Below are 25,742 nucleotides of genomic sequence, written 5' to 3'. Positions count from 1 at the left end.
TGCCATTTGACTTACTCCGGGAGACGGGCGACCACAGCCTGGAGACCTTCATCACGTCTTCTCAAGAGACTATTCTTTATGAATCAGACTTTATTTGCTAGTTTTCACATAAGATGTACAGGTACACAGATCAGTCCGGCAGCCTTTCCTCCCAGAGATGGTAAAATGGTGGTACTGTAAAACCAGAGCAGCAAAGTCCCCAGTAAGCCTTTAGATGATATGCTCTATTGAATTTTAAACTCCTGGAAGGCTGTGACAATCTCCCTTTTTCATTTTTCTACCCCTTATTATATTCATAGGGTTTTGCATATCCTAGGCTATTAATAATTGTTGAATCGAATTCTATTGGGTCACTAGATCTCTTCTGCCTTTAGTATAGACATACATGATTGCTGTAAGAAAAATGCCATGAAAGCTTATAAGAGGAGTGTCACTTCTAGCCCAGGGAAAGTCTCAGAGATTGCAGGATTATTTCCTCTCTTAAACGCTGTTCATCCAGATGTTTGCATTACCCATCAGTTATTTAGGAGACATAGGATTAGCAGTCTTTTTCTGGTAAGATAAGAAAATTAGATTGGAAGTAGCCATGGAATAGTCTGAAGCTCCCTGGGATCCACTGGTCTCCTGGTGGTATACCTGGAGAGAGCTGGCCTTAAAGACTGGATGACCCATGTTCAAGCCCTACCTCTGATATGTACTGATTGTGTGACCCTGGACAAATCACTTGACCTTATCATTGACCTTATCAAACTTATCATTTGCAAGCACAATACTGGGTATTCCCTTCACAGATGAAATTATAGGTCTAATCAGAAAAAAAAGAAAACATCTGCTTTAAGAGTTTGTGTTTTGCATATATATGTATATATATGATATACAATATACACATATATGTGTGCCTGGATATGTATGTGTATATGCACATGTGCGTATTGTATATGCATATGTGTATATGTGTACGGTCTCTATATAAATTCATGTATACACTACATGTACATACACATATGTGTATACACACATGTAAGTCAATTAATGTGGCTAGGGTGCTAGACTTGAAACCAGGATTCCTGGGTTCCAAATGCCACCATTAACACTTACGCTGTGCAATCCTGGACAGGACACTTATATCCATGTGCCTAAGGCAACTCCCTAGGATTTTTTTTACTAAGTCATAGATGGGTTACAATTTGTATTGGTGGAGAAAGCTCTCACAGTGGGAGTTTCATGGGAAATCACAAATCCTTCTTGACCATGTACATGCACATACTAAGTGTTCAGAACAATTCTATGAAGCAGTTACCGCTGGTAGTGGTGTTGTTGTTCAGTCATTTATTTATGTCCGCTCTTTGTGACTCCATGGATCCTCGCACACCAGACCCTTCTATCCATGACTATTTCTTGAAGTTCATTTTCATTGTTTCCATAACACTATCTATCCATCTCACACTCTGCTGTCCCCTTTTTCCTTTTGCTTTCAATCTTTCCCAACATCAGAGTCTTTTCCAATGAGTCTCATCTTCTCATTATGTAGGCAAAGTATTTAAGCTTTAGCTTCAGTATTTGACCTTCCAATAAATAGTCTGAATTAATTTCTTTAAGTATGGACTAATTTGATTTCCTTGCTGTCCAAGGGACTCTCCAGCACTACGATTTGAAAGCATCAATTCTGCAGTGCTCAGCTTTCCTTTTAGTCCTGCTCTCACAGCCATATGTTGCTACTGGGAAAAAACCATAGCTTTGACTATACAGACCTTTGTCGGCAAGGCCATGTCCCTTGATTAGCCCCTTTTTACATGTAAGAAAACCATGGCTCAGAGAAGTTAAGCCCAACATAGCTAATCAGTGTCCGAATCAGGATTCATCCCCATGCCTTTCCTGACTGCAAGCCCTATTCTCTTTCTATTGCACCATAAAGGGATCGTGGAAATAAATGTTAGGAGGTAGCAAATCAATTTATGTGAGTCTTTTGTTTGTTCTCTGGCCAAGGCCCATTCTGCCATGCCTAGTTTTTGTTGTTCTCATTTCACTCATAGAATTTAATAAGTATTGTGCTTTAAGCCTTTTTTTCTTTTTTTAATTGATCTGGCAGAGAGACAGGGGAGCTAATATGACTCAGTGAGGTCTAGAGGTTTATACAAGTTGTGGCTTTAGCTTTGTTATTGTCTAGCTCTGCAACCAATTAAAAGGTTTATTCCGTTGTGGTTATCTCAATGACAGGAACTTTTCGGATGGCCATTTGTCAGGAGACATGCATGCTTTGGGGAGGGAATTGGGCACGCTGGCTCTGAGGTCCTCTTTGCTCTTCTGTGATTGCTTTGTCAGGATTCCGTGAGTCTGTTTTGACAACCTTCCCCTGGGATGTTGGGAGGAATAAAGGAAAAGAGCACGAAGGGAGTTTGAACAGCTGCTGTCATAGGCACCATGCAAGTGTTCCCTAGAACCGGAGAAGATGAGACAATAATGAAATCTGCAAATAAAAAGAAATCGGGGGGGGGGATAGAATGCGATGTGAACATGGGGATGTAACAAGAGACCCTTGAGAAGTCAAAGATAGGAGAAGGGGAGGAAAAAAGGTGATTGGTTTTTTTAAACAAAGTATAGTTATTAGATGATGAAAAAATCACCCCGAAAACACATATAAAAAGGATGTCTTTGAAATGTAGCAATGCAGAGAGGAATGTCAAAAGTAATACTTCTAAATCAGTGAACTAACAAACATCTATTAAGCACCTGCTGTATGCCAAACATTATTGCTACACAGAGACAGGAACGAAACTATCCTTGCCTTTGAGGAGTTTATAATATAGCTAGGAGAGATGATGTGTAACCATATAGTTATGTACAAAATGGATATTGGGGAGAAAGGCTTTAGTAGTTTGATGTAGGAAAGTCCTCAAGTAGGTGGTGACTTTGGAACTGAGATTTGGAGGAATTAAGAGGTTCTAAGAGTTAGAGGTGAGGATCCAAGGCTCTTAGACCTCCCCCTTTCTCCATCCCCACCTCTCTTTTCCCCCAACCCTCCCTTCCCCCTCTCAAATTTCTGTCTAGTTGAAGTGAAAGATTCCTGGAAAAGTCTGGTATTTCCATAGCTTATATTTAGGTTACAGAGACACCAAAGATAATCCCAGTCTATAGGGTTCCTGACACCAGCTACAGGTTTTAGGTGAGAGCCAAATTGGGTCTCAGTTTGGTGCTACCTCTCTGGGCCTGAACCAGTTGGATTGTTTTCTGAGGAACTAGACAGATCTGGGGATGGAGGGTCAGCCATCCCAGGAGAGCATTTTTTAAGGGGCAGTAGAGTTCAAAAGCAAGAACACCAGGACAGGACCCAGAAGGTGTAGCTTCTGGTCCCAGCTCTACCACCTCTCTGCTGTGTGACTTTAGACAAGTCATTTCTTCTTATTGGGACTCAAAGTTTTCATGTGTAGAGTGAAAGTGTTGGACCAAATGATTTTTAATGTCCCCTCATGCTCTATGAATAAACTAATAAAAAATGAAAGAATAATATATTATCAATGGAACACATCCTATGTGCCAGGCATTAAAGATACAAATACAGAAAGATAGGTTCCACTCTTCAGGAGATTACACATGAAGGGGAAGACAACACATGAAAGAGAACTAGAAAGGGTGTGGGGAATGCAAACAGTGGCATGGTCAGGAAGTGATTGGGAATTTTCAGGCAATATAAGGTGAAAACTTCACCTATGACCTCCCGGAGGGGAGTGGGGGGAGAAAAGAGTCAAGGTGGTTCTGATGAGAGAATCCCAAGGAGGATGACCAGAATGGAGGAAGAGAAAGCAAGCCCCACAAATGTCTGGGAAGGTCTAGAAATGCCTGCAATGATCTGGAAATGGTTGGAAAGGTCTAGAAATGGTTGAGATGATCTGGAAATGACTGAGAAGGTCTGGAAATGGCCAGGGAAGGTGCTTCAGAGTATCGGTTTGGCTAAAAAATCCTCTAAAATTCCTCCAAGACTCTGCCCTCGAGGTTCATCAGAATTGCCCTTCATCTCTAAGTGTTTGTGACCAGCCTCATCTGTAAAAAGAATGAGTTGGACGAAATGATCTCGTCTTCGATACTGAAATCGAGTAGATGAGAAGGGATTCCAGCAATAAGAGAGCACACAAGTGCCAGACACTCTGCTAGACTCTGATGTTGCTGTTGTTTAGTTGTGACTGACTTCATGGGGTGGGGTTTTCTTGGCAAAAATACTAGAGTGGTTTGCCACTTCCTTCTCCAGATCATTTTACAGATGAGGAAACTGAGGCAAAACATGGTAGGTGACTTGCTCAGGGTCACACAGCTAATAAGTAAGTGTCTGAGGCTGGATTTGAACTCAGGTCCTTCTGACTTCAACCCCCATATTCTATCCATTGTGCCACTTAGCTGCCTCATGGGCTTTGAGGACATGAAGACAAAAATAAAATAGTTCCTGCCTTCCAGAGGTTTATATTCTACTGAGGGGGAAAGAATAGGGGAGTAGAGACAAGGACAGATAAACGTATACAGAAAATAAGTCTAAGGTGATTTTGGGGTGGTAGTGAGGGGATGAATCAGAAAAGACTACTTTGAGAAAGCAGTATTTAATATGTGCTTTGAACATAGTCTAAAAGATAAGGAGAGTTTACATTCCAGGCATGAAAAGGTGGTTTGGGGCTTTAAAGGTCTAAGAGAGGATGTCATATTTCATCATCATAGCAATAGGGAGCCATTGGAGTTTATTGAGTAAGAGAGAGGAAATCATTTTGCAAAATGACTTTAGGAAAAACATTTTAGCAGTCACGTGGAGAATTGATTGGATTGGTATGAAGAGAGGAGAGCAATTAGAAGCCTAATCCATTTTTCATTTAATTGTTTACTTAACAAGTATTTATTTTCTCTCCCTCTCATTACCACCCCCCCCCACTAAAAATAAAGAATAACAAAATACTTGTGAAAAATGTACATAGACAAGCAAATCAGAATCCCCCGGTGACTGTGCCCCAAACCATGCCTTATTCTGCAGTGTGAATCCATCATTTTTGTCACGAGGTAAGCCCTGTTGTCAGCACAATGCTTGGCACACAGTAGGTAATTAATCAGTATTTATTGATGATGGTTAGCACACTTCATCCTCGGTTTGCTGGAACATGCTTTGCTCTTACATCAGTCAGAGTTCTTAAGTCTTTCAAAGTCCAGTTCTCAAGCTGATAACAAGATCAGCTGGGGTCCCAGTACTCAAGGGAACTTTGTGTTTGAGGAGTTCTGGAGTGGTTTCATCATAGCAGCACAACCACCGTATGCTTACTTGGGTCCTCTGGATTGTGAGTCTTGACCTGGAAGGGATGTTCCCAATCACATAATCTGACCTCCTTTTACAGATGGGGAAACTGAGGTCTAGGGAGGAGCTACATTCTTGGAATGCAGTTCTGCAGCACAGTTAGAGTAGATCCCAAGGTTCCACAGGAGGATGGGGGGAGGAGCAGTTAGAAGGGCTCTGGAATTGCCCAGGATCTAGGGCAATGCAGTTTATGGGGTTGGCATTCATGTTGGACTGCAGGGAACGGTGAGTGGCCTATTGCATTTTCCTTTGGCTGCAGGGATAGGAGCTAAGGGGAAAGCTGTCACAGAACCAGCTGACTTACATTTTTCAGAAGTTCACAGAATGCCTATTGGAAGCCACAGAGAGAAGCTGGAAGCGGCCCTCCTCTGTTACAAATTGCCTTTCTGAGAAAGAGAACAGGGTTGCTTGATGTACATGTCTGTCAAGGCCTTCTGCTCGAGCCTTTTAAGACTTCTCAGGCCATTAAAGGCTCACGTGCCTCAGGATCTGGAATGCTGTGTCGCACTGTTTATAATTGTTGGGTGGTTGTCCTTTCCTTCTGAGAGCGATTTCCCCATTAAAACAACCACAGCCTTAAAAATTGGTTGGTGAGAGGCAATCAATTCTATGTTTTCTCTATTGACATAAATGACTATATTTGTTGCAAATAGCAAATTCGTTTAGACATTGCTGAATTATAATCAACCTTGTCCAGCTCAGATGCTGTTAGGGTGATTACAACCAATTTCACTTTAAAAATAATTGAGAGGTAAGCTAAGCATTGAAAAGACCGGGAAATGGGATGGCTGTGGTGCCATGATATATTTGGGGGGGAGAGCATCTAGAAGAGGTTACAGGCAACATGTGGTAGTTTTACCAATTTGAGGTAAACCAATAGCTGATAGAAAAGCATCCACCAATGCTGATTGCTGGTTAATCTTGTTGAGAATATTGGTTTCTGTGTAAACCAAAGGCTTGCTTTTAAAGAAGTCATTGCCTATGCTGTTCGCCTTCTCAAGGGGTGGGGGAGTGGCAGAAGGGAGGGAAAGAATTTGGAACTGATTTTTTTTAATGAATGCTAATTTAAAAAATTTAATTGGGAAATATTTAGTGAAACAAAATTATATTAAATCAATAAAATCATTACCTAGCAGCATTGTCCCAGAGTCTCTAAGGGATAAATCAAAATGTACAGGGTGGGGTATAGGGTTGTTCAGATCCAAAGCTAACCAGCCAAGTATGTCTTCAGCCCAGGCAAGCTCTGGAATTCTGGAAAATCCTTGGCTGTGTAGAATAAATAATCTCTTTGATTACTTACTCCTTGGGAGATTAGTCAGCCAGTTGCTTTTAACTAGATGTTAAACATGATGCATTACACATAGTAGATAGTGAATAGAGTGCAGGGCTTAGAGTCAGGAAGAACTGAGTTCAGATTTACCCTTAAATACTCAGTAGCTATGTGACTCTGGGCAAGTCTCTTGAACTCTGTCTCATTTCCTTATCTATAACATGGGGATAAAAATAGCACCTATCTCCCAGGGTATTTATGAAGATCAAATAAGATAATATTTGGAAATCATTTTGCAAACTTCAAAGCACTATATGAATACTAATATTAGTAGTAGGACTAGTAATGGTAGAAGTGGCAGTAGTAGCTCTCATGGTCACTTAAGAAATAGTCAATTCAACAAGCTTTTTTAAGCGCTTACTGTATATCAGGTACTGTGTCAGGAGCTAGGAGATACAGAGACAAAGATGCTCCCCAGAGTGCCCATTTCTGGTGTCAGACTCAAATGGAAATGGATCCTTGGGCTGCCTATTGAATTAGGAAACCACAAATCAACATTATCTATGTTGTATTATATTTTTGTTTATTTTCTTGAATATTTCCCGATTATATTTTATCCTGGTGAATGTTAGAAGCTTGCAAAAATGGGTTTGGTACTTCTAGCGTACATTCTTTTCTGCTTGGAGTGAGATGTGTTGTTCAGTTGTTTTTCAACCATGTCCAATTCTTCCTGATCCCATTTGGGGTTTTCTTGGCAAAGATACTAGAGTGGTTTCCCATTTCCTCCTCCAGCTCATTTTACAGATAAGGAAACTGTGGCAAACAGGATTAAGTGACATGCCCAGGGTCATTCAACCAGTAGGTATCTGAGACCAGATTTGAACTTAGGAAGATGAGTTTTTTCCTGACTCCAGGCCCAGTGTTCTAACCACTGTGCCACTTGCCTGACTGTATGAGCCTTGAAGGAAACTTGGGTTCTAAGAGACAAGGGTGAAAGAGGCTATGAAAAGAATTTTGTAGATTTGTTAATTAGGGAACCTATTTGTTGTTTTTGTTATTGTGAACTAGGCAGCTGCCATATATAGCTGAGTATTTTGTGCCCTAGGGGATGGGAAAATTGGGACCAGAATAAAAGAGGCTATAAGTCTAACCCACTTTCAGTTTTGTCAGAACCATAAAAATAAATTATTGTAAGCTAAAATAAGGCATCTGATGTTGCAGCTGTGATTTGTAAAATACTCTTTATCTACCTTAGGTGAAGATTGTGAGACTGAGATAAATGAATGTGAAAGTAACCCCTGCCATCACTCTGGGACCTGCATAGACCAGACCAATGGTTACATCTGCCACTGCCCCCACAATTGGATCGGACCAAACTGTGAAGTCCGTAAGTATTTCTGCCTCTGGCTTCCTATGATCAAATACTGAATTTATAAGACAAGGGGTAGAGGGAAGAGTATTGTATAGCCTTACTAAAATCTAGTTCTTCCATGTCTTTAGAACAAAATTTCCATTTCATTGGAAAATGTGATTAAGGCTCAAATCTCTAAAGACTTCCGAAGATGCTACATGTTTGTGAATCTTGGGACTTCCCAATGTCAGAAAAAAACCAAATTATCAGTAATTCCAGCAGCAATGGATAGGTATCTGATGGGCACAAACAGACTGAAAGGGTGCCACCAGTGGCTCCTTGTGTTGGCCAAGTGGCACAAAATGGTACTTTACAAGGACCATGTGATTAGAGATGGAGTTGGGTCTATCACAGGCCACAAATGAGAGATGACAGATAGATAACCCAAGTGGGAAACTGGAGCCCCTTATGTCTTAAAAGGATGAGGAAAAAAATATTTCTAGTATGTTGGTCAGAGAGGACTTAAGGGAAAATTTGAACAAGAAATACATTGAATCAGAAGGAAACCATAGCTGTAGAAGTAGGATCCATATTGATAACCACAGATTATTTCAATACTTTCCCAATACTCATCGCTATTTGGATGGGAACTGTAGTTATAAAATGGCACAATTCTTAAATCTCAAAATTTTTTCACATTCCTGGGCTATCCTTGCACCATAATCCTGAGCTCTAGATTCTACTTTCAACCAGATACCTCACCAACCAGCTAGAATCTTGGGCTTCTAATTGGTGAGCTGTCATGTTTAGCTTAACCTGACCACCAGCATGCTGTCTTTGGTTGGCCGGGCCATCTTCCCATCATGCTACTTTGTCCCTCCCCCCCCCCCACTCCCCCGCCCAGGAGACTCTGTCACTCTCCTTCCCATCCACTTTCCACTCCTCCTTCTAGGACCAGTGACCATATCAAAAGAGTGAGCTATATAGTTATTCTATGATTCCACTCACCATCCTTGTAACTTCCCCAAACAAAAAACCCTCCCCTACCTCCACTTCCTAATAGTCGTTGTCTTCCCCTATTAGAATGTAAACTTCTTTACAAGAGGGACTGTCTCAATTTTTAGTGCTTAGCACAGTTCTTGGCACTTAATAAGTGCTTAAGGTCTTTTCATTTAAAAGAACTTATGTAATGCCTATTGTGTTCCAAGTACTTGGGAGGGATGGGGGGAATACAAGAGAAGAATAAGGAATTTACAATTTAGTAATATGAACTGGCTGATTTATGTTTTATGTGCTATGTACAAAATCTGTGATTGCATCTCTGTAGATAGCAACCTCTCTAGAGGGTTGTCAGTCACTTTACTGCACTCATCATTTGTGTGGGAAAGATTTTCCAGGACTTACTCCTCTCTTTGGCCATGTTTTTCTCTCCCATTCCTTTACCTCTTCTCTGTGCCCTTCTGGAGGCAAAGTATATTTTTAAACTTGGCATTAAAGCCAAAGGGATTATGGATGATTAATTTTCCTACCCAGTTCCCACTGTTATTACTGACTCACTTCATTCCTAGTGATACCCCCTAGTGAAATTATTCTCCCCACTCTGAGAAGTTGTTAAAAAAATCAATAAATGATCTCTTTCTTTTATAATATGAGCCCCCAACCAGCTGCTGAAATAGTAGTTTAAATCACCCCTCTTTCCGGCCAATTAAACTCCTCTTCACATTGCATTCAAGCCTTAATAATGGTTTTAATTGCTTAGAATTAAGGCAAAACTTAGACAAATTCTAAACACTAGAGCCTTAGTTAGCCACTAAGAAGGAGAGCAAGGCTACTACCTCTTCCAAGGAAGTGTAGAAAATGGGGACAAGTTTTGTGTTGTGGGTTAGAGTACAGACTCTCATTGCTAGACAACCATAGTCTCTGCTGATTACCATTCATCACTTCCACTGGCCCCCATTCCTTTCTGCTCACTATTGCAAAGCTGAAACATCTGTATCTTATTTCTTCTCTCTCCATGGCTGTCCCAAACTTCTCTGGTCATAGTCTATTGTGGGCACTCTTCACTTCATAGCCTCTCATTCCCAAAGTTAACTCTTTTTCCCTAACAGCAGACTCTGTGACTCTTCTATAACTAGAAGTAACCTTGGACACTTTGTTTCTAATTCTTATTTCCCTCTTGGCAAAGGAACGTTATGCTAATTTTGAAGAAGTCTACTGGAATTTGTCTTTCATAAGCACCAGTCTTTGAAAACATAGGCTGGCTGCTGCATCACAAACTTTAGTGAAGGTCAGATTTGTAAAGGCTGAAAAACTTAAATTTTATTTAACATTAATGAAAAACCTCATAGGCAGGAACCCCATGAAACCCTAAGAGGAGATGTATGACATTCCATGGTGTGGTGAGTGCTTTTATAAAGAAACACTGTCTCCCTAGAAGAACCTTAATTATTAGGGATATTTTGTAATACCCTACATGGGTAGTCAAGAAAAATCAAGTCAACAAAAGTTTAATAAACACTATGTGCCAGAACTTTGCCAATTGGTGGAGAGATACAAAGACAGACCAAAGACCATTCTTGCTCTCATAGAGCTTACAGCCTAATGGGGGAGACAACATATAAAGAAGTTACATTCAGGATACATTGGAAGTAATCAATATAGGGAAAAATAAAGGATGATTAGTAAAAAGCTTTCTGTAGAAAGTGGGATTTGCGTTGGGACTTGAATGAAGCCGGAGAAGCTGAGAGGTGGAGATGAGGAGGGAGGGCATTCCAGGCATGGGGGATAGCCAGTGAAAATGCCCAGAGTTGGGAGATACAGCATATCTTGGGAGAGGAACAGCAAAGAGTCCGGGGTCACTAGGTCACAGAGTCTGTGAAGAAGAGTCAGGTATAAGAAGACTGGAAAGGTGAGGAAATGAAGGACTCTGAAAGTCAAACAGAAGGTTTAATATTTGATCGTGGAGGTAAGAGGGAATCGCTATTGTCGACTGGGGTAGAGGGTGACTTGGTCAGACCTACACTTTAGGAAGATGATCTTGACAACTGAATGGAGAGAAGATTGGAGTAGGGAGAGATCTGAGGTATAGAGACCAACCAGAGGGCTATTGATTAACATAGTCTAGACATGAGATGATGTAGGCCTGTACCAAGATGGTACCAGTAGCAAAGGAAAGAAGGGGACAATATGTGAAATGTTATAAAGCTAAAAAAGAAGGGACTTTACAGCTGATTAGATTAGGGGGAGGGGGAGAGATAGCAAGGAGTCAAGGTTGACTCCTGGATTGCAAGTCTGGGTGACTTGGAGGGTGGTGGTACCTGCCACAGTAATAGGGGAGGTAGAAAGGGGGGATGATGGAGGGGAGAGAATGGTCTGGGACATGCTGAGTTTAAGACGTCTACTGGACACATAGTTTTAGATGTCTTCTATGCACTTTAGGATGGGAGACCAGAGGGTAGATTAATTATTCTGCTTTTGTCATAGTCACATATTCATTGAGGTCAATCAATTATTTTCTGTAGCATAACTTGTAAATCCTTTGAAGGGACTCTCTATCTTCTCTATTGAAATCAGATTATTTCATTTACACATCTCCAAATTAAATTTTTTTTTGTCTTTTTGAAGGAGGGAGGGCAGGGCAATTGGGGTTAAGTGACTCACCCAAGGTCACGTGGCTAGTAAGTGTTGTTAAGTGCCTGAAGTCGGATTTGAACTCAGGTCCTCCCAACTGTGCCACCTAGCTGCCCCTCCAAATTCATTTTTAAAAAGTTCTGCAAAAGATTAGATTGGAGGAATCACAGGATCAAGTCAAGTTGCCAAGCATTTGTAAGTGCTGCCTATGTACTCAGCACTGGGCTAAGCTCTGGGGATACAAATATATAATGCCTCCCCTCAAAAGCATTTATACTCTAAAGGGGAAGACAACACCTAAAAAGGATCTGAAAAGCTGACAAAGGGGTAAGAGACTGGGGGAAAGGCCACAGGGGCGGAGGGAATTTTCAAGACTAAAAGGCAGCTGGGGTATGGTGAGGAATTCTGGACTGTCTGAAGCAAAGAAAAAATAGAAATGAAGAATGACTAGCCTGGGCCTCAAAATTGAGGTTCCAAAAGGAACTCACCAATAAGAGAAGGGGTCCAGAGGGGCAAAGGGATGTTCCAGGGTAAGAAAGCCTAATCCTAGCTCTTTGTTTTTTTAGATGAAGAAATTGAGTCTCTGGGAAGTTAAATGGCTTAAGGCTAAACCAATAGTTTCAGAGGCAGTATATGAACCTATGTCCTATGACTTGGGGCAGTGGGTGGCACAGTGGATAGACTGCCAGACCTGGAGTCAGGAAGACTGATCTTCCTAAGTTCAAATCTGACCTTGGATACTTAGATACTTAGATGTGTGACCCTGAGCAAGTCAGTTAACCTTGCTTGCCTCAGTTTCCTCATCTGTAAAATGAGCTGAAGAAGGAAATGGTAAACTATCCCAGTATCTTTTCCAAGAAAACCTCAGATAGGGTCACAAAGAGTTGGACATGACTGAAATGACTGAAGAACAATGACCTGACCTGAAGGTCAGTTTTCTTTCCACTAGGCTGCATTGCTCCCAGGGTGTTCTCTGCTGTTTAATGTATTTTTATTTTCTCTTGCTTTCATGAGTGTCCTGAACAATGGTTTTCAGATGACCCCCAGCATCAGCAGATTCTATTTAAAGAATGGGATCAGAATCAAAATAACTTTGATAAACTATAGGAGTGACCAGTTACGAAGAGAGCATGAATCAGAAAGGATGTGTGGGCCAGAAGATTTAGGAGAGAAAAGAGACTCCAAGTACATAAGACAGAGATTGACTATCTAAGTAAAAGTAGGGTAGAAAAAGAGTGAGTTGGCATAATGGTCCACAAAATGACCAATAGTCACCAAAAATACTATTGTATTGTTAAAATAAATTGGCATGGTGCCATGATTCATGGAAAGCATATTTAAAGGCAATATAGGATCAGTAGGGCATTACCATGTAACTTATTCAACACCTTCATTTTGTAAAGAAAAAAACTTCCATCCAGAATGATACCTTTCTTATATGCTTCATCAATTGTGCCATTTACTAGGTTGTTTAAACCACTGTTATGGATTCTGTAAGTAGTGCATATAGAATTTCAGAATGGTTCAGAAAATTTTACTTAAGACAAAGGAGTGGGAAATAAGATCTCTGAGTAAAGGCCATCAGGACTCCTGTTAGCAAAACTAGAGAAGCAGAGGTTGAGAAGTGGTAATTCTTAAAAGTTTGGAAATTTCAGAGATATGGAGAGGCATTTTGGTATACAACTGGGAAACGGCTGATTTAGAGTCAGGAAGACCTCGGTTTCAACCCCGCTTTTGTCATCTGCTCTCTACACAATTCCCTAATACTAACCATTAGAGTTGCTTCAGTATAGGAGTTTATACATTCGAAGTTTCCCACACCAGTGACATCACAGGTTAGGACAAAAATACCCCCTGAAATCTGAGTATTGTTTTGAGGAACAGTGACCAGATGACCAACTATATCCATTGATGGAGAGATAGTAACTAGCATTTGTGTAGGTTTGCAAAGCACTTTTCATATTTTAATTCATTCAGTCCTCACAAACACTATGTGAAGAAGGTATTGTTATCTGTTATTGTCCTAATTTTACAGATGTGTAAACTGAGGCATAGAGAAATTAAATGACTTACCCAGAGTCTTATGGCTAGGGAATAGTGGAGGTAGGATTTAAATTGAGGTCTTACCTGATTCCAAGTCCTGCACAATGATAGATGGTAGAAACCAAAAGGTATATTTAATATAAGGAAGATTTTTCTAACAATGGAGGTTTTGCTGGGTAACTCAACGAGTTACCAAAAGAGGCTGTGTTTTGTGGAAGTAGGTAGGGTCTCATGGAGAGTTTTGTGTGACTTTTTAAAAAAAAATTAATTTTTATTTATATGTTGGCAAAATTTCTCTCTTTATCCCTTTTCTTGCCCTTTCCACAAAGCTCTCCCATATAACAAAGAATATTTCTTTCCATTTATTTTTTGGAGGGCAATTGGGGTTAAGTGACTTGCCCAAAGTCACACGGCTAGTGTGTCAGGCATCTGAGGCCAGATTTGAACTCAGATCCTCCTGACTCCAGGGCCAGTGCTCTATTCATTGTGCCACCTAGCCACCCCAACAAAGAATATTTTTAAAGAAAAAGAAGAGAAAAAAACAGCAAAACTGATCCAATACATAAAAAATAAAATATGAATTATATAACATATACATGAAAATATATATAATAATATATAAAATATGAAATATATAATATATAAGTGAAAATATATGTAATGTTCATACCTGTGAACTTCCAACTCTACAAAGGAGAGGAAGGAGGTATTATTTCTTGAGTGCCATGTTAAGGGGCATGTGTAGACTTCATTGTGTAGGCAGAGGGGAGTCACTGTAAATTTTTGAGTGTGTGATTTAATTAGAACTGTGAACTTAAAAAAGAAATCATGCAGCCCAGGACTGGAAGAGAAGAGATTGGAATTAAACCAGTTAGGAGACTGTTACTACTGCCTGGATAAGAGGCAATGAAGGCATGAACCAGAATGGAAATAATGGGAATGGAGAGGAAGGAACAGGGTCCAGGAATTCTCATCATTATTGAGTAAGGAATTATGTAAAATACTCACGAGTGACTACAATTGTTATCATAGAGATAAAACATGGCAGATTAATTCTAAAATTAGCACAATGATGTTATGATGTAATTTAAGAAGCAAATGACCTTGAAAAACTTCTGGTCACAGAAATAGAATTCTAGTATAGAAAGAACCTTAAAAGTACTTTCTTATTGAATTGGATTCTAAACAAACCACAGGCCCTTTAGCATCAGACATCACTAATTTATAGGAGTACAACAGAGTTAAAAGCTAACTAGAAATCCTCTTTACTGTATCTTCCTGACTTCTGACGGGCTCACATCTAACTGATCTCAAACAAAGAACCTCAGGAAAAAAAAAAGGTAAACAACATGAATGTCCAGTAATCCCTGTTTTTGAAGAGATTTTCTTCCTACTGAACAGAAGCAGGAGTCCCTCAGCTTCTACCACTAGTAATTTCCTGATTGGGTCCATCAATGGATATGGAAAACAGCTGGTCATCTTTCCAAGAAATAATATTCCAGAAATCACTTGTTAGTATTAAGTGGTTAAGTCAGGACTCAAACCCAGACTTTATCACTTCAAGTTTAGTATTCCCAGCTTTGCTACTAATTAGCTGTGGAATCTTGAGCAATTAATTTAGACCCTCTTGGCCTTAGTTTTTTCATCTGCGAAATGGGTAAGGATAAGGATTTGTTGTTCAGGTGTTAGTTTGTGTCTAACTCTTCATTACAGCATGGATCACAGCATACCAACACTAGCCATGAGGTTATCTTGGCAAAGATAGTAGAGTGGTTTGCCGTCTCCTTCTCCAGTGGATTAAGGCAAACAGAGGTTAAGTGACTTGTCCAAGGTCATACAGTTAGTAAGTATCCAAGGGTGGTTTTGAATTCAGGTCCTGCTGATTCCAGGGTCAGAGCTCTATCCACTGAGTCACCCAGCTGCCTCTAGGGGAAAGGATTGGCCTAGTTCTAAAATTCTAATTCTAACATTCAATGATTTTATCAAGTGACTTCTATGCCCTCACTCTAAGAATAGTTGACTTTTAGGTAGCCCTTTAAAGCTCACAAGATGCTGGACATACATTTTTTAGGAGACAGCTGGGTCATGCAGTGGATAGAATATTGGATCAAGTCAGAAAGATCCGAGTTCGAATCTAGCCTCAGACTTTTAATAGCTATGTGGATGATGATGATGATGATGATGATGATAGCTAACACTTATATTGTTCTTACTAAGCGCCAGATGCTGTCTGAAGCACTTTATAACTATAATCTTATTTGATCCACACAACAGCCCTGGGAGATAGGTACTATTATTATCCTTACTTTACAGATAAGGAAATGGAGGCAGAAAGTGTGAAATGACTTGACCAGGGGAACACAGCTAGTTAGAGTCTGAGTTCAGATCTGAACTCAGGTCTTCCTGATCCACACCCAGCTGTCCATCCACTGTGCCACCTCAGTTTCCCCATCTGTAAAATGGGAATAATAATAGAGCCCTCCTCCCAGAATTGCTATCAGGATCAAACGAGATATTTGTGAAGTGCCTTGAGACCTTAAAATGCTATGTAAATGCTGGCTGTTATTATTATGTTAAATACTTACAATTGCATTGTAAAGGATGTGCAGCATTTCTCATCCTCTCCATCCTATAGATGAGGAAGCTGAAACTCAGAGTTGCATGACTTGCCCACGGTCCCCCAGTGGGTCAGCATCAGTGGCCAGATTTGAACCTGGTTTCATTCTGACCCCAACGGCAGGACTCTTGCGATGTTCCTGCTCTGCAGGATTTTATGATGCAGCCCATCAAAGCCAAAGGGAGAAAATGAGATCTTTTCTCCTGCACTTGGTGGCAGCAAATTGGGGCTGGGAGCTGGATTCACCCATCCCTATGAAATTCCTAAGCGCCTTTGAAACCCGACCTCTCAGACCTACCAGGGCACATGATAGAGAGAGAAATAGAATCCGTTCTGTGAAATGTTCCCAAAGAGCGAGTGTCTTAACATGCCTGGGAAGACAAATGTTTGTGCAATTTAAGTGTTTGCTACTCTTTACTCCTTCTTCCTCCGGAAAAATCCCAACCCCAGCTGCTGCCACCGATAGTAGCGGGTTAGAGATGCTTCTGAGACCTCTCTGCTTGGCATTTAATGCCCTTCTCACTTTGGCCTCTTCCTCTCTTTTAGTCTTTGTTCCCCTTCATGCCCTCTGATGCAGCGCTACTGGGCAGCTAGGTGGCACATGGATGGAGTGGACAGAGTCAGAAAGATCTGAGCTTGAATATGGCTTCAGAGACTTCTTAGCTGTATGACCCTGGGCAAGTCACTTCACCCTCTTTGTCTCAGTTTCCTCATCTGTCAAATGAGCTGGAGAAGGAAATGGCAAACCACTCCAGTATCTTTGATCCAAATGGGGTCATGAGGAGTCGGATAGGACTGAAACAATAGAACAACAAACATACTAATTAACTTGTGTTCTCCCACATGACTTTCCATCTCCCATCTCCATGGCCTTTACTCTGGCTGTCCCTGTGCCTACAATGCTCTGTCTTCTAATCTCTACCTCTTAGTTTCCAGCTCCTGTCAGTCCTCAGCTCAGACCTATCATGCTCCCCCAGCTGCTAGAGCCTTCCCCTCTGAGATAACTTTTAATGTATCCTTATTTGTACTTAGTAAGTTACAAGTTATCTCTCTCATTAGAATGTGAGCTCCTTGAGGGCAGGAACTGTTTACATTTTGGTAGCCCCATTGCTAAGCCCGGTGCCTGACCTGCAGTAGTTTAGAGCTCTATGTAAATATTAGCGATTGTTATTAATAATAATTATTATTGGTAACTTGCTAAATGCCTGTTAACTGGCTGAGCTATAAACCAAGACCAGCTAAGACGCCCTTAGTATTATGCATCTCATTAGAAAGCATTAGTCTACAGAGCTTCTGCAATTTCACATGCCACTTAGTTCTATTTTAGCTATTCCATAGCTACCTCCACTATTAATTTTAGCCTAGGGCCATAAACAGTATCTCATATGTGGCAGGTAGTCATTATCTAACATCCCATCAGTAATAATAAAAAGTAATATGGTCCACCCCACAGATATCTTTTCAGGCCCACATAGAGAGATGAGGGAAGATGATTTTCCATCCTTATTAGTATTTGATGCTGTCCATGGCCCAAGATAAGTCAGTGTTCTGGGCAGTTACCATAACAACTCAGGTGTCTGAAAATTTGAGTCACTGTCACCCACGTCCATTGCTTTGGGGTTTATGTCACATCTGTCAGACTTTATTGAAAAAAAAACACCCCAAGGAAGCTAGTCCTAGTAACAGCTTTTCAGCCTGATGCCCACTGGGTATTGTTTGCGTTGAGAAACATAAGCCTTTCTCATTGTTAGCTAAAGTCCCTTAGGTGACAGTAATAATATATATTTTTAAAAGCTAACATGTATATAGCATTTTAAGGTTTGCAAAACATTTTACGTGCATTATCTCACTTGAGCCCACATAGTAACTCTGTGAGATAGATCTGGAAGATGTGATATGTAAGTGGTAATTATTTGCAAATTCAAATAAGGCAAATTTTGATTTAGCTCAAATTATAAAATGATGCCAGGTCCTACTTAAGGCAAGCCAAAATTCAACTAATGCACCATGTGAGAGCTCATTGAGGATTTTCCCATGCCATTCCATACTCAGTCTGCTCTTGCCTAACGTCATGTGTGGATATGATGGGTACCATATTACCAGAAGGTGTGTTGCACTAGGTAGACTGAGACCTTTTCCAACTTTAAACCTGTGATCCTGTTTCCTGTAATCTGGATTCAAATTCCACCTCTGATAATTACTATCTGTTTGACCTTGGGCAAGTCACAACTTTCGGGGACTCCAATTTCCTCATTCATGAAATAAGAGAGTTGGATTTAGATGGTCCCCACGGTCCTTTCAAGCCCTAATTCTTTGAACCTACAGTTAAGTGAAAACTGTTTGGGATGAACAAAGTGCCATATACATTTACAGGAGGGAAAGGTACATTTATGGCAAATGTATAAGGCTGTCATCCAAATGCTTCCTGGGTCATGCAAATGGGAAATATGTCCCAAGCACCAAGCATACATGCATTTCTGGGCCATGTACCCACTGTGGGCTGATGAGGTCATTCCGTTCATCCCTCTGCCGATGCATCTTCTTTTTCCCATCCTGGATTTTATCCAATGGAGTAAATGATTCATGCAGTGGATCTCCCAGGGTACCACAAAGCGGAAGACTTATGAGGATAATGGATAGAATGTGACATGGCAGATGCGACCACTTGGTGTAAATACATTTTGCTCCATTTCAGACAAAGTGTTGGATTTATTCAAGCTAACTAGCTAAGCTGTCAGTCAAATTGAGCCAGGTTACTAAGCAGATTTTGAGAGCAAAAACAACTCATAATATTTTCTCCCGACAGAGCAATGAGGTGGTGGTAATATGGGAGCAATCCTTTAAAAACTGAGCCAGGAAGTTTTTGTTTTTGGCATGTGCAGGGAGAGAGCAGCCTGGAATAAGCTATTTAGGAGAAATACAGATAGATGATGGAAGATCCTGTATCCCAGGCTCCTTAGACAGACCTGGAACACAGCACTGAGCAGTGTACCAAATGATCTGGTAAAATTCCTATCCAGCTGGAATGATCTTATGGGTATAGAATGTGTGTGTATGTGAGTGTGTGTGTGTGTGTGTGTGTGTGTGACTCCATCTAAGAATCCTTAGTTTTCCTCAAAGCTCCTCTCCAGCATCATCTTCTTCATGAGACCTTTCCTAAACTCCAGCTTACTCTTCTTTCTCCTATCCCTCAAATTATCTTTTTTTTTCCTCCTAAATATTTACATATGGACGCGTTGTTTCCCCTGGATAGATGTTTCATTTTGCTCTTTGATTTCCCAGTACCTAGCACATAGTAGGTACTTAATAAATGCTTGTTGATCGATTGATTTATATATGTAGAGAGTGTGTCTATATGTATAAACACATATGATACTTACAAAACATCTGGGATTCCATTGGCATAGGTTCTCTTCACCAACACTTCATGGTTTGTGAGTTGTCACAGCTAAAAAAATCATCAGCTTCCTCTTCCTCTTCACCTTTGGTAATAGCAGCTAGTGGCCTCCTCTTATATAGAGCCTACTGTGTGCTAGGCACTGTTCATTACAAACCTCCTTACAAATAACACCTCATTTGATCCTCACGGTAATCCTGGGAAGTGGGTACTATTATATTATACATTTATTATATATTATAATAATATATTATTATATGTTATATTAGCCTCATTTTACAGATGACAAATAGAGGGGCAGTGACTTGCCTAGGGTCACATGGTAAATGACTGAGGCTAGTCTTCCTGATACCAGGTTGTAGCAGCAAGCACCCCAAGCGTCCTCAGGGTTTGCCGCCAGCACAGGTTCTTGGATCTGCTTTGTTAAAGGAAAGCAACTCAAAATGGGTTAACAAGCTTACTTTAATCAGTCAGATGTATATCATTTACCTAGTTCAGGGGAAAAAGATCAGCACCCCGAACTTCAGAACATACAGACAGAATTATCAAGACAGAAACAGATCAAATAGACAGTTTCCAAACTGTCCAACCATTACATCCATACCCAGTCAACATCTGGGTTTTTCAAAGCCGGCGGGGGGGGGCTCTGGACAACAGCTTCCCAGAATACAGACCAAATCACAGAACACTTCTCAAAGTGAGCCCCCAAAACAAAGCTACACATCAGGGCTTATATAGCCTTCTCCTGGCTCAGAGAATGTAACAACCTTGTTGACTCACTGGCCAATCAAGAAGTATCTACTGAAAAACAAGCCTCCCACCCCAGGCTCCAGGTGCACTTTAGCCTAGGGGCAGGGAAGATCTTCCAAATTTGCATTCCCATTACACAGGTCCAGTGCTCTCTCTGCTGTACCACCTGAATGATGACTTAATCAGGCTGGTTCTTGAATGCCATGGTCCTTCACCAGGACTATACTCAAAACCTTTTCACCTTGATAGAGGTGAGCTTAGTAGAGCTGGAACATCCAAGGAGATTTAGGGTCACATCTACAGCACCATGAGCCACTGCTGGAGGAGAACTTAGAGGGAAGACCCTCTATATATATGTCTCAGGGGCAGGGGACTGTAGTTGGACATAAAATAATAGTAACTGACATTCATTTAGCATTTTAAAGTTGACAAAGCACTAGCATATATTATCTAATTTGAGACTCATGAACAGTATAGGAGGAAGGTACTATAGACATTATTATCCCCATTTTACAGATAAGAAAATAGAAACTCAGAAAAGTGATCTTCCCATGGATCCAGAGCTAGTATATATTAGATATAGGTTTCAAACCCATATTTTCCAGATACCAAGTCCAGCATTTTCCACTATGCCATGTTGCCTCTCAATAAATGTATACATGCTCATGCATATGTAATGTGACATATGCAGATTATTTCCATGAAATCCAGTAATATTATGTGAAAATCCAACAGAGGTTTGTCCAGCACGCCTATGGACAATCTCCTCTAAATAAAGGATAGACCCGAAATACAAATATGTATCTGCTATCCTCATGCTATGAGTGTTCTGAAAGTTTAGCATAATTGTGCTGAACGTTGGACCGTAGCCTATGCTTTTTTCCTGAAAGAATGTTAAAATACTTAGAAATCAAGTGAGTCATGCTTCACTTTTATCAACCAGAAAATAACAGTTGTCTCTCTAAATATATACCAGATCTCTTCAAACAACTCTTTGTGAAAAAGAATTTAGGGAAAAAGCAATCATTCTGTAAACATCTCATAATCATTGTACTTACCCACATCCATGGGAATTGTTCAGTGGTAGCTTCTTGCTTGGTCCTGTTTGCATATTTCCATGACTAGGAAGTTATAAAGTCTATACTATGTCAATTTCTTTCATTGGTCTACTTAGAGTATCAGCTTTGGAAGGTAGATGACTGTATCGCATTCACCACCAATATTTGATTGTAAAGCAGCACTGCACATAAGATTCTCTAAAATCACTGAGAACAATTTAGCACAGATCTCAGAACAGACCTAGTTTATTTCGCTTCTTCCAGGTCATATGGTATCCAATCCATTTAGGACAGCTGGTAATTAATCACTTTGCTGTTAACTTATCTAGGAAAAGAGTGTCTTCAACTTGTCTTGGTTGTTTCTTTCTGTGTCTGACAATACTCACAGTCATCAAATTTCTCTATAATGTTTTCAGTTGAGGCGTTTCCCCTTCTATCCAGTCAAACCTCTCTTGAAATTTAATTTTTTTACATTTCCTTCCATTCTCAGAGGAGAATAGTTGGTACAATCTTCCGTGTGATAGTTCTACAAAGGCATAGCTCTACAATGGACATATTTTACCAACTGTTATATCCCCCTAGGAGACTGAAAACTCATCAAGGGCAGGGTCAGTTTATTTTTTCTCTTCTCTCCAGTACCTACCATAGTGCCTTACACATAGTAAGCATTTAATAGATGCTTACTGGACTGGGTTGGGGGCCACAGATGCCACAGCCGGTGGACAACATGGTCGAAGTTTCAAAAGCAGACAGAGAGGCCATTGCCCACTCGCTACCAGTGTCCTTTTAGAGCTGCCAAAAGTCCCAGTATATGTATAATTGCTATGATGAAGTGGTACCAAAGGAGAAAAATGAAAGAATAAGCTATATGTAGAAAGCAAGAGGAAAGAGGACATTGTGGATACATCAATGACCCCTAACAATTCTCTTGTCCCTACCAACTCATTTTAAGTTCTCTTAAACCCTATGTTCCAATAGATAATTATTTGTTTATGGGTCTCATCTGGACCCTGTCCAAGATATCCAGATCTCCTATCTCTAATGCTGACTGCCTACGTATCTCCCCTGGGTTTCAGTTGCTTCACCTGTAAGAAGGAATTGGACTACATGGCCTTTGAGGTCCTTTCAAGCTATAATTCTTTAATTTCCTTTCCCTAGAAGCTTCCAAACAATTTACACTTTTTATAAACTCCTGACCTATGCCTAATGCAGAAACAATACCATCTTCTTGTACATAACAGCCCTGTTAGCATAAATTATTATTCTTTAAAATAGTACATACTATAATAATAAATAATTAAACCTAGTTTTTGGCTCTTGGAATAGTATATTGAATATATCTATATAGTATTGAGACAACTAGATGGTTCAGTGAGTAGAGTGCTGGGTCTGGAGTCAGGAAGATCTGAGTTCTAGCCTCAAGACACTTACTAGCTGTGTGACCCTCTTAACCTCTGTTTGCCTCATATTCCTCAACTGTAAAATGGGGGTAATAACAGTTACCTACCTTGCAAGGTTGTTATGAGGATCAAATGCTATAATATTTATAAAGTACTTAGCACAGTACCTAGAACATAGGCACTATATAAATGCTCATTGCTTTCCCTGCCCAGTGTTTAAACGCTCATCTGTCTGCTTTCAAGACCTTTGACTCCTCAAGTCTGAAAGTACCAGAGATAGGAAGGAACAGAAAGAACACTTTCCTGGGTTCCCCAATAACATGCTACAATATGTTTGCTTTCTTGTCTTCCCAGATATCCAGTGGCGTTCTGGACCCATGGCAGAGAGCCTGAGCACCATGCCACGCCATTCGCTTTACATCATCATTGGCGCCCTCTGTGTGGCCTTTGTCCTCATGCTGATCATTCTTATTGTGGGCATCTGCCGTATCAGCCGGATTGAATACCAGGGCTCTGCCAGGCCAGCCTATGAGGAGTTTTACAACTGCAGGAGCATTGACAGTGAATTCAGCAGCGCCATTGCTTCCATCCGCCATGCCAGGTGTGTGGCTTGGGAAGGGGAGTGGCTTCATGCACTCAGGGCAGTCATAGGAGGCAACAGAGTACTGTAGAAAGAGGACTGACTCTGAAGTCAGAGGATTTGGGATCATCATATCCTGTCTTATGTTTACTACCTATGTGACCAGTTAAATCACTTAGCTTTCTAGGTCTCAGTTTTCTCATCTGTAAAATAAGGGGGCTTGACTAGATGGCCTCTGAGTTTCCTTCCAGCTTTTAGAGCTATGATCCCATGGGACTGTATTGATAAATTGCATAAAAACTTTAAAAAAATCTGTAGTGTAACATTATATCAAGGTTCTTAGAAAGAATGGCCTTTGTTGTCACTGTTTGGTCATTTCAGTTGGAGTCTTCTTGGCAGAGATATGGTTTTCCATATCAAACCATATGGTTTGCCAAACCAAAAAATGGTTTGCCATTTCCTTCTCCAGCTCATTTTACAGATGAGGAAACTGAGGCAAATGGGGTTAAGTGACTTGCCCAGGGTCACAGAGCTAGTAAGTGTCTGAGGCCAGATTTGAACTAAGGAAGATGACTCTTCCTGACTTCGGGCCCAGCGCTCTAGGCACTATGGTGCCCCCTAGCTGCCCTCTTTAAGTACAGTACCATTAAGATCTCCTTTTCTGTGGGGAGCCAACAGGAGGAAGCAGTCTGACTTCGTGATTTCATCACTGTGATGAACTTAAGGGGGAAGTAACTCTAATTTGGCTATGGAAGGTCAGTGATTCACCTGTAGCTTACATACCTCTCCAGTGCCTGGAGGCATTGAGAGGTGAAGGGGCTCATCCAGGGTCACATGGACAGTATCTATTGGAGGCAGAATTTGAACTCAGGTCTTCCTGATTCAAGATCAGCTTTTTAGCCAAAAGCTGTACACCCTTTCTCACTTGAATTAGACATGCAGAAATAAGGTATATAGATACTTGTCAATTTTGCTTAGACTCCAACAAGCACTTACTATGAGCTAGGCAGGTTCACTGATTCCTCTCCATAAACCTGGAGGGGCTTAGTGTATGTTAGAGTAAGTGGGTTGTTCCCTTGTTCCTTTAGTATGGCCCACTGGTGGTTATAGAGTGAGAATGCCAGGGAGTCTCAGGTGCCATTCACACCAAGAAGGGTATGTCCTAGGGTCTTTGAGGGCTCCAAAGGAGGGAGACAGAATTCCTTATTTTCAATCCCCTAACCAGCGGTCATGGGCTTTGAAGATCTCTGTATATTTATGATGAGTTCCTGAGGGCTGAACCTGCAACAGCTCCCAGTAGGTAACTCATTGAAGTTGATTTTCACTTGAATACTGTTGGTAGGAGAGGAAGCAGAGTGTATCAGTGTTGGAATCTGGGCCTGATTTTTAAAAAATCAAAACCATTTGCAACAGAATGACAAAAAAGCAAACTCCTTATGTGAACCAAAAGACTAAAATAAAACAATTGGATTTAAGTCAATATCTTTCAGAATATCTGGAATAGAGGAATATTGAATTTCTAGCACTTTCCTACATATGACGTATTTTTCACCAAGTGAACCCTGACTGGGGCTCTAACCCATTGGTTCTGGGGGCCTTTGGGTTTTCTCTTTCTTTTTTCCCTCCAAGAAAAATGTATAAAGCCCCCTTGACTTAGATGTCTCTCTAACACAAATGCCCAAATGAAGAAACTGTATCTTCAACTTTTAGCCTTTAGGTTACATTGAGATCAAGTTGATGGAAATATTTCAGCAGTCAGGAAGAATGGGAGTTTAGTGAGTCACTTCAGGAAAACAGAGAGTAAAGATGGTGTGTTTTACTCATCAGAGGCAAAGGTCTTTTCCTTTTAGACGTTTACTAGGGACTGAAGGCAGCCTTTGGAAACCAGGATGTCAATACCTGTGATGTCAATATCCATTGTACCTTGGGGAGGGGGAGTGGAAGCATAGGCTACCAGCCAACCACAGTTTGACTCACATTGGTCATCTGACTGCCAATCAATCTCATTTCCCTTTGTTTTTCCTGTTGTGTCACAGGTTAGTATGAGTAGGGTTTTCCCTCTCCTTTCTCTTCTTGACTCCTCTGCCTCTCCTCCTTTTTTCTTCTTTCCTTCTCTTTTCTCTTTCCTCTTTTATCTCTTCTTCCTCTCTCCTTTATCTTCTTTTATCTTTTCTCCTCATCTTCCTCTCTTCTCTCACTCTCTCTCCTCCCCTGTCTCTTCTTTCCCTCTTCTCTCTTTCCTCTTCTCCCTTTTTCTTTTATCTCCTCCCCTCCTTTCTCTTCTTCTTCCCTCCACTATCATTCCTTCCTTTTCTTTCCCCTT

The 25,742-nt window shown here is 40.7% G+C and overlaps 1 protein-coding gene across 1 annotated transcript in view; it reads left to right on the top strand.

Moving 5' to 3' along the window:
• Positions 1-25,742, top strand: part of DNER (delta/notch like EGF repeat containing) — a 356,232-nt gene that overhangs the window by 324,806 nt on the left and 5,684 nt on the right. The window contains exons 11-12 of the mRNA XM_069104612.1: positions 7,849-7,980; positions 23,194-23,440. Coding sequence (XP_068960713.1) covers positions 7,849-7,980; positions 23,194-23,440 — 379 coding nt within the window. The remainder of the gene's footprint in view (positions 1-7,848; positions 7,981-23,193; positions 23,441-25,742) is intronic.

This window comes from Petaurus breviceps, unplaced genomic scaffold, assembly GCF_028583685.1.
Source record: "Petaurus breviceps papuanus isolate PSGF00001 unplaced genomic scaffold, PetGlider_PUasm1.0 688, whole genome shotgun sequence".
Lineage (NCBI taxonomy): Eukaryota > Metazoa > Chordata > Mammalia > Diprotodontia > Petauridae > Petaurus > Petaurus breviceps.
Note: the sequence above shows the minus strand (reverse complement) of the source record. Positions and strands in the feature narration are given on the sequence as shown.